At 31.0% G+C, this 13,120-nt stretch overlaps 1 protein-coding gene across 7 annotated transcripts in view; it reads right to left on the bottom strand.

Annotated features, from left to right (window-relative positions):
- Ankrd12 (ankyrin repeat domain 12) overlaps positions 1 to 13,120 on the bottom strand; it is a 149,130-nt gene that overhangs the window by 77,181 nt on the left and 58,829 nt on the right. For 6 of the 7 annotated variants that reach the window (XM_048806574.1, XM_048806570.1, XM_015482550.2 and 3 more), the window contains exons 4-7: positions 10,906 to 11,052; positions 8,389 to 8,589; positions 7,138 to 7,280; positions 2,234 to 2,381 (exon numbers count right to left, since the gene is read on the bottom strand). In XM_048806574.1, the coding sequence (XP_048662531.1) occupies positions 2,234 to 2,381; positions 7,138 to 7,280; positions 8,389 to 8,589; positions 10,906 to 11,052 (639 nt within the window). Of the gene's footprint in view, positions 1 to 2,233; positions 2,382 to 7,137; positions 7,281 to 8,388; positions 8,590 to 10,905; positions 11,072 to 13,120 lie in introns of all 7 variants that reach the window. The other variant, XM_048806575.1, reaches the window with a different exon arrangement.

Genomic DNA, 13,120 nt, shown 5'->3' with positions numbered 1-13,120 from the left:
CTATGTTATAGTGGAGCCTGTTTTGAATATTTCTATTCTGTCTTATAGTTAAAGATCAGCATTTCACTGGCTTAGAAAAAGCAGCAAGCAGTTCTTTATAATTTTATATGTTAAAATGAGTTAGAGTTGCAAGACAACTTGACTTTTTCTGTACCTGCCTAATCTTTCTCCTGTCCCCTCTCTCTCCTTTTGTCTGTCTCCCCCTGTAGCCACTTCTCTTGGTATCCCTGTTCTCTGAATTTGTGTGTATATGTCCTTTTAATTGTTTTGGTAAGATCTACATATATTATTGTGCTAAAGTCTAAAAGCATCTTTCACACTTTGGGGGCTCTATCCATCATTCTTCAGTTATGTTTATAAATTTTCCAATGATTAGATCTGCTGTTTATTGATTTAGTTGATCTTGTCAGATAAGCTACTATTTAATAAACTTCATTCCACTATTCTACTTAGAAACATTAGAAAATAAGTTTTTTTAAGAAAGAAATTATACTTAGAAACAATACCTCGAAAATTTATTTTTCACCATTGGACTCTGCTCATTATTAATATTTTACCTTTCTTTCTTCTCTCTGATTTCCTGAAGTTCCTTATTTTCTTTCTTTTTAAGTTTAATGATAGCTACGAACTTTTACCAAATATAGCACTATTTTGGCTCATTCTGTACATACATATTAATAGTTATGTACACACTGTCTACAATTTTGAGATATTCATAATATGCTGGAAACAATGCTGCAGATTCAAAGTAGGACTACATTTCTGTCAATTTTACCATACATTTCTAAGTTAACGTTTTACATATTTACATAATTCTCAGCTTTGAATTATATGTCCTTTATTACCACAAAATTATCATCTTGCTACCATGGACTAGTTTCTGACTTATCCAATTCTTATCCAATGTTAATACGATAATTCTTGCATTTTCAAAAGCATTTGTAACTGATATTTATTCAACTACCATAGAATGTCATTATACAACCTTTCATATTTGAAATACAATTTTACTAAACCTTTAGTGTTGTCTTTTCCCAAAGGTTTTAACTTGATACTTAAACTCAATTATTTTTATTTTTCTTATGTGATCTCACATTTATAGTCAATTTGATATCTATAGCTATTATTTAAATATCTCTTTTGTGGTAAGTGCTCACTGCTGAATCTTTTATTTCTGAAATTCCTTATTCTATTTATCATAATTTGGCACCATATCCTAATCAGTTGGAGTATATTTGCAACTAAGTTTTGTTCAGCAAGGCAGTAAAGATGTATTATTCAGAAGGTGGGTTCTTTTGGTTGTCCTATCAGGTGAAAAATAAAGTTGTATCATGTAAAATAAAAACTAGAACTTCTCTGCTTCCAATTATAGATGCCTGTCTATTGCTCTCTCAAAATTTCTGAGATGCAATTCGGTAACATCTAATTGCTTACAGGAATTCTTTAAGCTCTTGAGGATATGGCCACAGATTGAAAAAAACTCTATTTTTTTCTTTTTTTGGAACTGAGGATTGAACTCAGGGATACTAGACCACTGAACCACATTCCTATTTTGTATTTTATTCAGAAACAGGGTCTCACTGAGTTGCTTAGTACCTTGCTTTTGCTGACGCTGGCTTTGAACTCTCCATTCTCCTGTCTCAGCCTCCTGAGCTGCTAGGATTAGCAGTGTACACCTCAGTGTCCAGCTTAGAATTCTTTTTCATTGATTTTTGTCTGAAATATGATTGAACCTTTTCCATCTATATACACAGACTTTTTCAACATAACCAAAAAAAATTGTTATATTCTTTTGGCTCTTTCTTTTTAAAAACCGTTTATAAGGAAATTGCCCCTACCCTACAACAATGTCCAGAGTGAAGATGACTCATTAATGCCAGAAAAAGAGAGGATTTGCTTTTTAGGGGCATAATACAGAATAGACTGAAAAGAAGTCACAGGAGCAGCTATGCATGGGGAGAGGATCTACAATATACTTGAATATAATAAAGGAATAGCTCAGCAATTTTGTGGAGAAAATACAGAAAAGGGGTGGAAAGCACTATGACGCCATTCATACAAGGTATGTGTAGCAAAAACCTAGATTACTGACTACATCATTTTTAGGTAGCTAAGATTCTAATAAGAGCTAGCAAGCATTATTCTACAGTATTTAAATTTTATGTATTAAAAAATCAATCCAGAATGAGCTACCAAAAGTTAAACAGTTGAATATAAATTATCTAAAACCAACCTGTATAACTTTCATCATCATCAGACAAAGGCACCTCTCTTTTTAGCAATAACTCCAATTCCTCTGTTTCTGCTACATCCACTGGGCGCTCCCCATGTTTATTAGCTTGAAATGGGTTTCCACCATGACGAAGCAACAGTTTCACTATCTGCAACATTAAGTGGTAGGAAGATTTAGTCTCTTTATAGATGATATCGTTTTGATCATTCTCTTGATAACACAATGTTCTTCCCAGTGTTAATTCTACTCTCCATCCAATACTTGCATCCTATTCTAAATCATTATTCTCTTCCAGTTCCATTTTCACTGACACCTGCTTCCATGTGAAGACTGGCATCTACTAAAAAAAACTTCTGCCTTGAAGTTTAAACAGGGGCCTTTTAATGCTTAATTTCATTGTTTTTCTTCCTGTTTTATCATAAAATCAATAAGAATTTGAATATCTATTAATAAGTACTATTTCAGGTTCAGAAAAATCAATGAGTAATAACATAGCCACTTGAATTGTGGAAATTCAAGTAGAAATCACAAAGGATCTAGTTCCCTTCTTTTTAAAGCTAATACTATATTATAAGTGCCCTAATTGTCCTTTCTTCCTCATCTCCCAGGAATTTCATCTGTCATATGCCCACACAATTTACTTAGAACTAATGAAGCTTAGACTTTAAGGCCTTTCATTTTCACGGGAACCTTACAATTCCTTACATCTGATTTTGTATTCACTCTTTAAATTTTTTTCAAAAAGGACCCCTTCTTCCCATCAAAGTATATAAACTTCAGGAATCATAAAACCAGGATCTGTCGGGTTAGTCATCATTTCTTTTCTTTTCTCTTTGTATACTCTTCCTTTCAATATTTTTGAAACCCTTTTAGTTTGGCTTCTATCTAGAAGACAATCTTTTCAGTTCATGTCTCTTCTACCTTAAAAAAAAAAATAATGTCAATGAAGAAATAAAACAAAGACAAAGAAAAAACTGTGTTCAAAACTATATTTCCAATCCTAGATGCTTGGGAATCTGAGGCAACAGAAAGGCAAGTTTGAGGTCAGCCTGGGAAACTTAGGAAATTCTGTCTCAAAATAAAATAAAAAATAATTGGGCATGTAGGTGAGTGGTAAAGAGTCTGCCTGCCATGCAAAAGGGCCTGGATTAGATACTCAGTACTACCAAAAAAAAAAAAAAAAGAAAGAAAGAAAAGAAAAAAAGAAATACAACAACAAAAAATCAAGTTCCTGAAAAAATGTTTATCTTTGCAGCCTTCTCTTTTTAAAATAGCTCTTCACTCTTCTACCTGCCTGCATCAGTCCTATGAAGTACCTATCCCTGATCTACTTTTTCAAACTTTAATATATATCACCTCTTTAGTGTTCTCACCTACTCTGACAGAATGTGATCAATATACAATTCACTCATTTTCATTCTCTTGTTCTCTTAATGCTAAACCCAAATATTCAAATGTTCATTGGATATATCCAATTGAGTATATGTGTATTTCAATACAAAAGCCCCAAATCAACGAGTTTCAAATTAAGTTTATTAAAACTTGTACCTTTAACCTTGCCATTCTTAGTGAAATCTACCCATTTACCAGAGTTAGCCAACTATTATCAATTGTGACTCCTTCCCATCTCTTCTTGTTTTGATCTTTTACTTCCACTGACATTGATGTGTTCTATGCGACACAAACCTACATTAAAATTTATTAATATATATTTCCCCCCTTATTATAAGACTATAAGCTTCACTTGGGATCAAGTCTTAAATATATTACTCTCTGTATCCCCAACAATTAACAATGGTGTTTTTGTATACTTAGAAAATATATAATTTAAAAGACTGTTTAAACAAATAACATGAACAGATGAGTATTAACTACATTGACCATTAAAATAATAATTTAAAAAGATACTGTAAATCTAGAATTTCAAACAAATTATTTAAGAATGAAGATTCACAATGAATTAAATGAAAAAATATTCTTGACTATTTTTGTAGAAAATTTGAAATGTTAGAATGTATAGAGATAACAATTTACTTTTGACTCCAAATGCTAATATTTTATTCATGTTTATGATTATTAAATTACAAGTGTTTATCCTTTTAAAACATCAACTAGCTTTCCAAAGTGCTACTGAAGAACAATTGTTCCTGATCCTTAGCTCCATATTGGAAACATCTACCAAGTTACAAGAGGTGAAATCACCTGGCTATGTAGGATTGGGGAGGGGCTATAGAAGAAAAAAAACAAACAAAACATTGATTCAGTTATATTATTTGTAGTCCAAACAAGGAATTCCAGAGGCAAATGATGCCATCAATTCCTGAGCTTCAGTTTCTCTACAATTCTGTGCCACAATGGCTTTGGTTTCAATGTTCTTATCTCTCCTATATCAGAGGTAGACAAAATATGGCCTTTATATTTTTAAAGTTTTGTTAAAAGAGAAAAGAGGAAAGAGTAAAAAGGAAGAGTAGAAAAAAGGTGCAAAGTTTAAAATATTTATGATTTAACCTTTATAGAAAAAGTCTGTCAAACCCTGTACTGCAATTATATATATATTTAATTTCCACCTTTTAAAATCTTGCTTTTCCATTTCTTCTGCTCTTTGTCATTGTGGGTCCGTGTCTTTTAAAATTTCACTTAGGAAAGACATTTGAGAAGGTTAAATAAAGTTTAAAAAAAACTCTAATCATTATAAATAACACTGTAGTGAACATTTTAATGAGCTGAAATGTTTTCCATTTTAAGGTTTATTTTCTTAGAAAAAAGCCCTAGGTTGGGAAACCAGAAAAAAGGATCCTTACATTGTGTCCTATGCACCAGGAAACGATCAATAAATATAGAGTACATGTCTAAGATGATGAGTCAGGTAAAGATTCAAGCATGATGCAAAAATTTTAATAGCCAATATTTTATAGACATCATTCTCATATGCAGATATTTATTCTAAAAAGGACTTAAGGCAAATTAAAGTTACTTGTAACAGGCAACAAACTAGAAGTATGTAAAAATGATAAGACAAAAAATGATAGATACCAAACAACTAGAACTAAGACTAGTATAAAATTATGTATTGCGAGGTATAATACACTTATACAGCAGGTCAAGGAATACATTGCTCAGAAGCAAGGTTAATCTTTTCGTATTCTAAATAATTTAGACCTCGCTGTAAAGAAGCTATGTTTCTGCTTCTTCCACATTAGGAATTTTTAATGGATAGTTGAAGTTGTCATGGCTATCTCTGAATAAAAGAAATCCAATTCCTTAGGGAGAGGCTCATAAGACCTAATATATCTGTATGCAGAATTGAGAGTTTTTGGTAGATCTCAATTCTCTTTTCCTTAGACTCAAGTAAAAACAACAAAGAGAAAATAGCTCTCAAATTGGGACTCCTACTATCCTAGGCTTGTTGGTAGGAGGAAAAGCAAAGGTCTTTTGAAAATAGCATGCCAATCTTGCTCAGAAAGAGACTGTAAACAGTGTTTGAATCCATTTTAGTACATGAGCCAAAAGGTCGGCTTCTAGAAATATTTTGCAGCTATGTACATATTTAGAAACTTATACTCATGTAAACAAACATGTTTTAGTCACAAGGCATAATTCTTTTAAATTACACTTGGAAATCAAGAAACCTTTATATACCACATTTAAAGGAAAGTTATTCATTTTTTGAAACTATTAATAATGCATTTTTTAAAAAATGGTAAAGTATGGTATTAGCTAGAAAACACATCTCTTCTGATAAAGTCAGAGGAAAGGGCAATGCCTCCTATATTTTGTCAGGCCTTATGGACTAAGCCTTTGCCCTTTTGCCTGTCCTCAGTTATCTATCCACCTATCTATCCATGCATCCATGCCAAATTTATTATTTCTTTTGCAACAAACATTTCCAGGATCAGTAACAGAAAACACAAAATGCCTGTATGTATGATATTCACAGACTAGCACAGGAAACATGACAATAGGTAAGTAAAGAGGAAGAAAAAAGTGGTATCGCATAGATATGTACCAATTGTTGATGCAGCAGAGAGGAAAGAATGGTCAACAAGACCAAGTAAACAAGACCAGTTTAGAGAAAATAATAAAGATTACATTTTCCTTTTAATAGAACTTAATGAGTAACATGGAAAAGTATATTATAAAATTATAAATAAGGAAAATAGCATTTTTAATCTAAATTTTAGTTTCTAAAATATTTGAGTACATTTGAAGTAACAATTCAGGTATAGTTTTAATTTTCCCCCTGATATTTCTACAATATTTTAAGAGTTTAAGGTGTGCTTACATGCAGTGTCTTCTTTTCCTTAACCAAATTCCCCTTAGATAGGTATTATTTATTATATGATTTTAAGATGAAATGGAAGTATAGAGGAGAGACATAACTTGTTCAAGATCACAAGCTTCTAAACTAGTAAGGTCGGAATTCAATTCATACTTCTCTTCACTCTGAATTCCATTTGTCTAAGGTAAAAATGCTTTCCCAAAGATACATAGTCCAATTTTGTAAAAGTATTATAAGTAAAATGTGCTTTAACCACATTTGGTTATCTGACACTACAATGTCTTAAAATAAAATTTCTTCCAAACTGTTTTAACAATCAATTATCAAATCAAAGATTAAAAGATAATGCTATATGTGACTGCATGACCAATGTGATTCTGCAACCTGTATACTCAGAAAAATGAGAAATTACATCCCATCTGATTCAAATATATGTCAAGATCACTATACTTTCATGTGTAACTAAGTAAAACAAAATAAAAAAAGATAATGCTAAATCTGACTATAAAGTAGCAGTTAGGAAAAAAAGGGACAAAAGATCGTACAACTAAGAAGTAAGCTAAATTATCCTGGGTTGAAATCTATGATGGAAATGTACATTATTGATTTCTTCTTTCATACTTACATCTCTGTGCCCACTACTAGCAGAATCATGGAGTGGAGTGTCATCATCTAATCCTTGTGTGTTAACATCTGCTCCAGCTGCTATAAGTATCTTCGCAACATCGTAATATCCAACATTGCAAGCTTCATGCAGTGGTGTCCAACCTAAAGTTAGAATATTAATTTAACATACAATTTTAAGATACATGCAAGATATATGCAAATTTATAAGAAACATTTACTACCATTACTGATTATGGATATCAAAATTAAAATTTTAAATTATTAGATCATTAATATTTAAGTTAATATCTTCAAGTTGAGTAACTGACTCTTGATGGTAGTATAAACTGACACAGGAGCATTATTTTGGTGGGCAGTCTGCCATTATTTCAAACATTTTAATGTGCATTTGCTTTGTTACAACAACAGTTTCAATTCTACTAAAACAGTTCCAAGCTACACACAAAGTTGTTTTTTTGTTTTGTTTTTTAGTTATAGGTGGACACAATGTGGTGCTGAGGAGAACTCAGAGCCTCACGCATGCTAGGCAGCACTGTATATCTGAGTCACAACCCCAGCCCACAAAGTTGGTTTTACAACAGTGTTCACTAATGATAATATTATGAAGCTGTTAAAAATGAAGTAAATTTACTGAAAGAAATACCTGTAATTACAGACAGGCTGCAGAACCACAGGTGGAATAATAATATTTTTTTAAAAAAAGTTTATAAGTAAATGTTCATATTTACATATGATCATGAAAATAGTAAAAGAATAACCTACAAATTATTAATACCATTTCTTTGGAAAAAAAAGCAGAAGGGAAACAGAGTAGTATAAGATGGGAAATTAACAAGAATTTCTATATTATTTGAATTCTTCATAGTAAAAATACATTGGCGTATTATTCGAATAATTAAAGTTAAAATAATGCCACTCTCTTACAATCTTCATGTTCAAGTTAAAGTTTCTCAAGAATTATTAATGAATTAACTGCTTTGAAAACATCATGTACTCAAATTTACTTTGGATAGAACCAAAATTTAAAAACCATTATACAGTAATGTCAACTAAAATTTAAGTTCAATATGCAAAAATGTAATTATTGACAAGAAAATACAGCAGAGAAGAAGGTTTTATGCACATACAGCAAAAGTATTGTAATAAAATATATTTTCAGAACTCTTTTGCAAAAGAAATATAAATAAAACTGGAACAAGAATCTGTTTCAATATTAGATCCTGAATATCATTCTTGAGTTTAATCTTACCTGCAAAATCTTTCACATTCACATTTGCTCCTAAACTTATTAATTCTTTGACTTGTTTCACATCTCCTCGAATAGCTGCCATGTGTAAAGGAGTTTCACCACGCTCATTTCTTTTATTAACTTTATCTTTTTGTCGAGATGAAGAACTGGGAGTTTTCTTTTGGGCTGCTGCTGTTTGTGATGGATGGTTTGGTGTGGAGTCTATAAGAAAAAGTTCACAAAGGTTCTAGGCTAAATATTGTATATATTTACAAAAAGATTCTTAGTGATAATGTGTCTATTGCTAGAACTTTCTAACACCACAAAACTTGACGTGGATGATACATTAATAAATTTACACAAATACATAGAGTAAAATTTCTTTTAGGATTACCAAAGATCACAAGTTGATGAGAAACATTTTATTCTGTCAACTTATAAAACTGGTTTAAAATGATAATAATAAGTATCAAGTATATACCTTAAATGTATCTGTTTAATGAATAATCAATGAACTGCAAACAACTGTATTTTTCCTGAGCACTTTATACTATTAGTTTAACACCTAGATAAAATTAAATTGAAGGCCAAAGTTCATATCTCTAACTCAAAAGCACTGCAGTTTTGTTCTGATGTTGAGTGCAAATTAAGTTAGAGATGATCTTAGTATGAAAATAAAGCTAAAGATCTGAAATAAGGGCAAATGGAAAAAATCCCATAGATGTTATTCTTTGCTTTGATCCCCAACTTTTGATTTCTATTCTAGTTTTTATGTCAAAATCAGGAAAGTTAAACTAGATGATGCCCAAGGCACCACTCTCCTCTCTTTTTAGAACCACAGGGCAGGGAGAATGGGATGATGTTTTCTTAATTAAAGGTATGACAATATTAATTAATTCTGAAAATTTATAGCTATTTAAAAGAGTTAATACACTAAGAACAAACAATCTTGGAAAATAATTTTCCATCATCAATCTTGCAAACTGATATAATTATGGAGTTCTAAAGCAATATCAATAAAAAAGTAAAGTTTTACAGTTTGGATTTTGAAGTATGTTGTCTCAGTAACAGTTTTCTACTTATTTCTAGAATGTATACTCCCATAAGAGTAAGAATTTCATCTCTCTTATTCATCAACTATCTTTTTCAACTGTTTCAAAGACTTCTTGCTACATAGTGTAACTCAAGAAAACTTTGCTAAATGAATAAATTTTATTATACACTTTATAGTAAAATTTTTAAGACAGTTATTTTGTTGATTTTCTTAAAAACTAAAGGACCAAATTAATGGATAATCAATCCTAACCTCCAAGTACATCTGTTTGGTAACACAGCTTGATGTCAAGCTTTCTACTCCAGTTATATACATATTAATAATAAAAAATGACAAGGAATTATCCTTAAATGAAAAGAGCCAATATAACAACAATGTTATTGTGTAATTGTATTTACCCTAGGAAAAAAAATGAAACAACCAAAAAATGTATATTTATGCCTAAAAATTCCCTGGAAATATAGATAAGAGACTCTGAAGAGTAGTGCCTCTCAAAGGGAGTCACTGGAGATAAAGAAGACTTCTACTCTTTGTCTTAATGTATTAATTCTTTAATATTCTGAAGACAAAAGTTCATGTTGTAAAAAGACATTTTTACAAAATAAGTCTTTGTAATTCAACATTTTACAGAAACATTTAAAGTTGTAGCAGTGTCAAATAATTTGACCACTCTTCTACCCAAGTTACTGGCAGAAAAGGTGAGAAAAATCCAAAAATACACTATTTTAAAAAGCACAAGGATCTACAATATTTGTAGGAGTGAAAGATATTAGATAGGCTCATGCTTTGATTGAAATCAGGATACTTAGAAACACTAAGAATTTAACCATCATGTCCCCAGGTGCTTACCCCCAATCCCTACTCCCACTAAGAGTCAGTATAAGAAAAGTTCATTGGAAAAATTTTCTTTTTCAATACATTTCTTCATCAATATATTCTTATATAAAGATGCCTTAAATTCAGAGCCAAATTTTTTTTTCTTCAGATACCTTCCTGTCTCAGTCAGAGAGAAGCAATGTATAATAAAACTGCCAATTTAAACAGCAGGGGAGCAGTGAACTGGAAGCATAGAAAACATTTTTACCGAAATTGGGATAAATCATTAGTAAGGTAAAAGCACAGTTTTGCCATGAACTTCCCATGTTGTTAACCTATTTCTAAATGACTCATTTTATTTAACAATTATCCACTTATGAAAAATGAGGGAAAGAATCCCTGCTCTTATACACTTTCTATTCTAGGGGAGGATTCATATCATGAACTTTCACACAGATAAATTATAACATTACAAACTGATGTTACAAGTAATGCTGATTAAATTCAAGAAAGAATAAAAATTAAAAATAGTTAAAAGTAACTGTCAACACAATGCAGCCAGCATTCTCCCTAAGTGCCAGGGAATTCAGACTGAAATAGATTCCATAGGTACAAACATACATATACTAGATTATACTACAAATTAACTTAATGATGTTAGGTATCACCTGGACTGTTGTCTCTTGCTGTCATCTGCATAAGAAGTGCCATCTGCTTTCGTTCAGAGAGTGGATAACCAAAAAGAATGTTAACTGGTGTGGATTTCTTATTTCCAGCTTCCTTTTTTGTTTTCTTCTTTTCTGGACCTTCTTTCTCTGAAATTATTAAATATGTAAGAATTTGAAAAAAAAAAAAAAGTACTCCAAAGCAAAACATAAGACAACTTTTTTGACAGCTGCTATAAATATATATGAGAATCATTTATAATATATAAACTGGTAGTAGCCAGAGAAAAGAGCATTGGCCTTTAATTATATGAGAAAATTTTTGCTAAATGCTTTGGAAAAATTATATTCTTGTTTTATTGCTTCTAGGCACTTGAAATTTTTATTATTTTTAAGATTTGTATTTTAGTGATTAGTTCTGCTAAAATTTAATAACTTCAAAAACACTTCAAACATTCCTTACTATAGTCATCCCTTAGTATCTGCAAAGGTATGGTTCCAGGAACTCCTGCAGATACTAAAATCTAGTGCTCAGGTCCTTGACATGAATGGTGTAGTATTTACATACAATCTGTGCTAATCCTCCCATATTCTTTAAATTAGCTCCAGATAACTTATAATATCTAAAGTAATGTAAGCACTATGAAGTTATACTGTATTGTTTAGAGAATAATGGGGGGAAAGTCTGTACATGCTTTTGTATAGAGCAATTTTTAAAAAATATTTTCAATCTATGATAAGTTGACTCTGCAGATAGAGTGCTAACTTGTATATGATATCTTTGAAATTTTTCTTAACTACCATTTTATTCTTATTACTGCTAAACCTACATATCAATGCTTCTTCAAATTACTTTCCTAATTCCAGTAATGATTTGTACAACCTGCCAAGAAACTAAGTAAGACAATTCTAATCACTCAGCAGTTAATGGAATAAAAGCACCAAATCAATTCCTTTGAGTACAGGACAGTGGAACATGGGATGATATTAATCAAAGTTAAAAAGGTACAAATTAAGGACTCTGTGTGCCTGTGCGTTAATGAAAAAAAAAAAAATCTTACAAAGATTCCAAAATTTCTGAGGCCCTTTTCAAAGAGACTCCATCTATCACAAGGTCTGATATCAGATTTCGTTTTTGGAAATCCTTTGGCAATGCAGCCAGCATTCTCCCTAAGCGCCAGGGAATTCAGACTGAACTAGATTCCATAGGTATAAACATACAAATGTCTTTTCTTTAGAAATCCTCTGGAAGTGAATGCAGTTGCTTTGTGCAAGTGAATACTGAGTTCTGACTACTGTTAAGGCATCTATTTCTTGGAAAGTCATATATAAATATTTGATATTGCGGTGGTTTAGGAGTACATGTAAAGTGCAGCTAGAAGTAAATAAATTCAAAAATGAGTGGAAGAAGTGAAGGCTTAGTAGTCAGTACAATGTTTTTTTTTTCCCCCCACCTCCCCTCCCCAGCAGGAAGATGCAGCAAGCAGGTAGGATATTTTGAGAGAAGCATTTATTACTCTAGTAAGTCCAAGAAACTAAAATCTGGCATTAGTAATCATGAGAAATTAAAGTAATGATGATTCAAGCATGCCACTTTGGATTATTAGGATAACTGGCATCCTAATCGCCTAGAAAAATTAGGCTATAATATTTAAACTCTGATGGCCAAAAGTCACCCAAAATTCAATAATTCCTAATATAACCACTGTATTAAATTTTTATTTTACATAAAACCAAACATTTCAAGACCTACTAAAATCAACTTTTTAAAATATCTCTAATATAATCTTTAATTTTCATATTTCTCATTATCAATAATGATCCAATTTAGTATAAATCTAATCTCAGCACAATTTTTAACCTATTACTACAATTATTATAAAGTCCGAAACAGGCTATTGTTTTACCTGCAATGTATATTCTTTCTCATAATTTTCTGTACATTTTGGTTTTCTAGTATTTAGGAAACACTACAATTATTGTTGTTATTTTAATGATTTTTCAGCTAAATAAACATTTTAAATATAATAAACATTTCTCTACTATAATTAAATAATTTAAATATTGTAAAATTTTACAAAAAGCAGACGAGATGTTTCAAGGAAAAGAAGTAAAATCTAATCATAGGTAGAAACAAAAAATTCTTAGTATCTATCCTTTAAATGATTTCTAAAATTTGGGAGAGGGAGTAACTTGTATTTTTTTTTTTTTTAACTGA

This window comes from Marmota marmota, unplaced genomic scaffold (assembly GCF_001458135.2).
Source record: "Marmota marmota marmota unplaced genomic scaffold, marMar, whole genome shotgun sequence".
NCBI classification, from domain to species: Eukaryota; Metazoa; Chordata; class Mammalia; order Rodentia; family Sciuridae; genus Marmota; species Marmota marmota.
The sequence above is the reverse complement of the archived record's forward strand: the minus strand, read 5'-3'. Positions and strand labels throughout refer to the sequence as shown.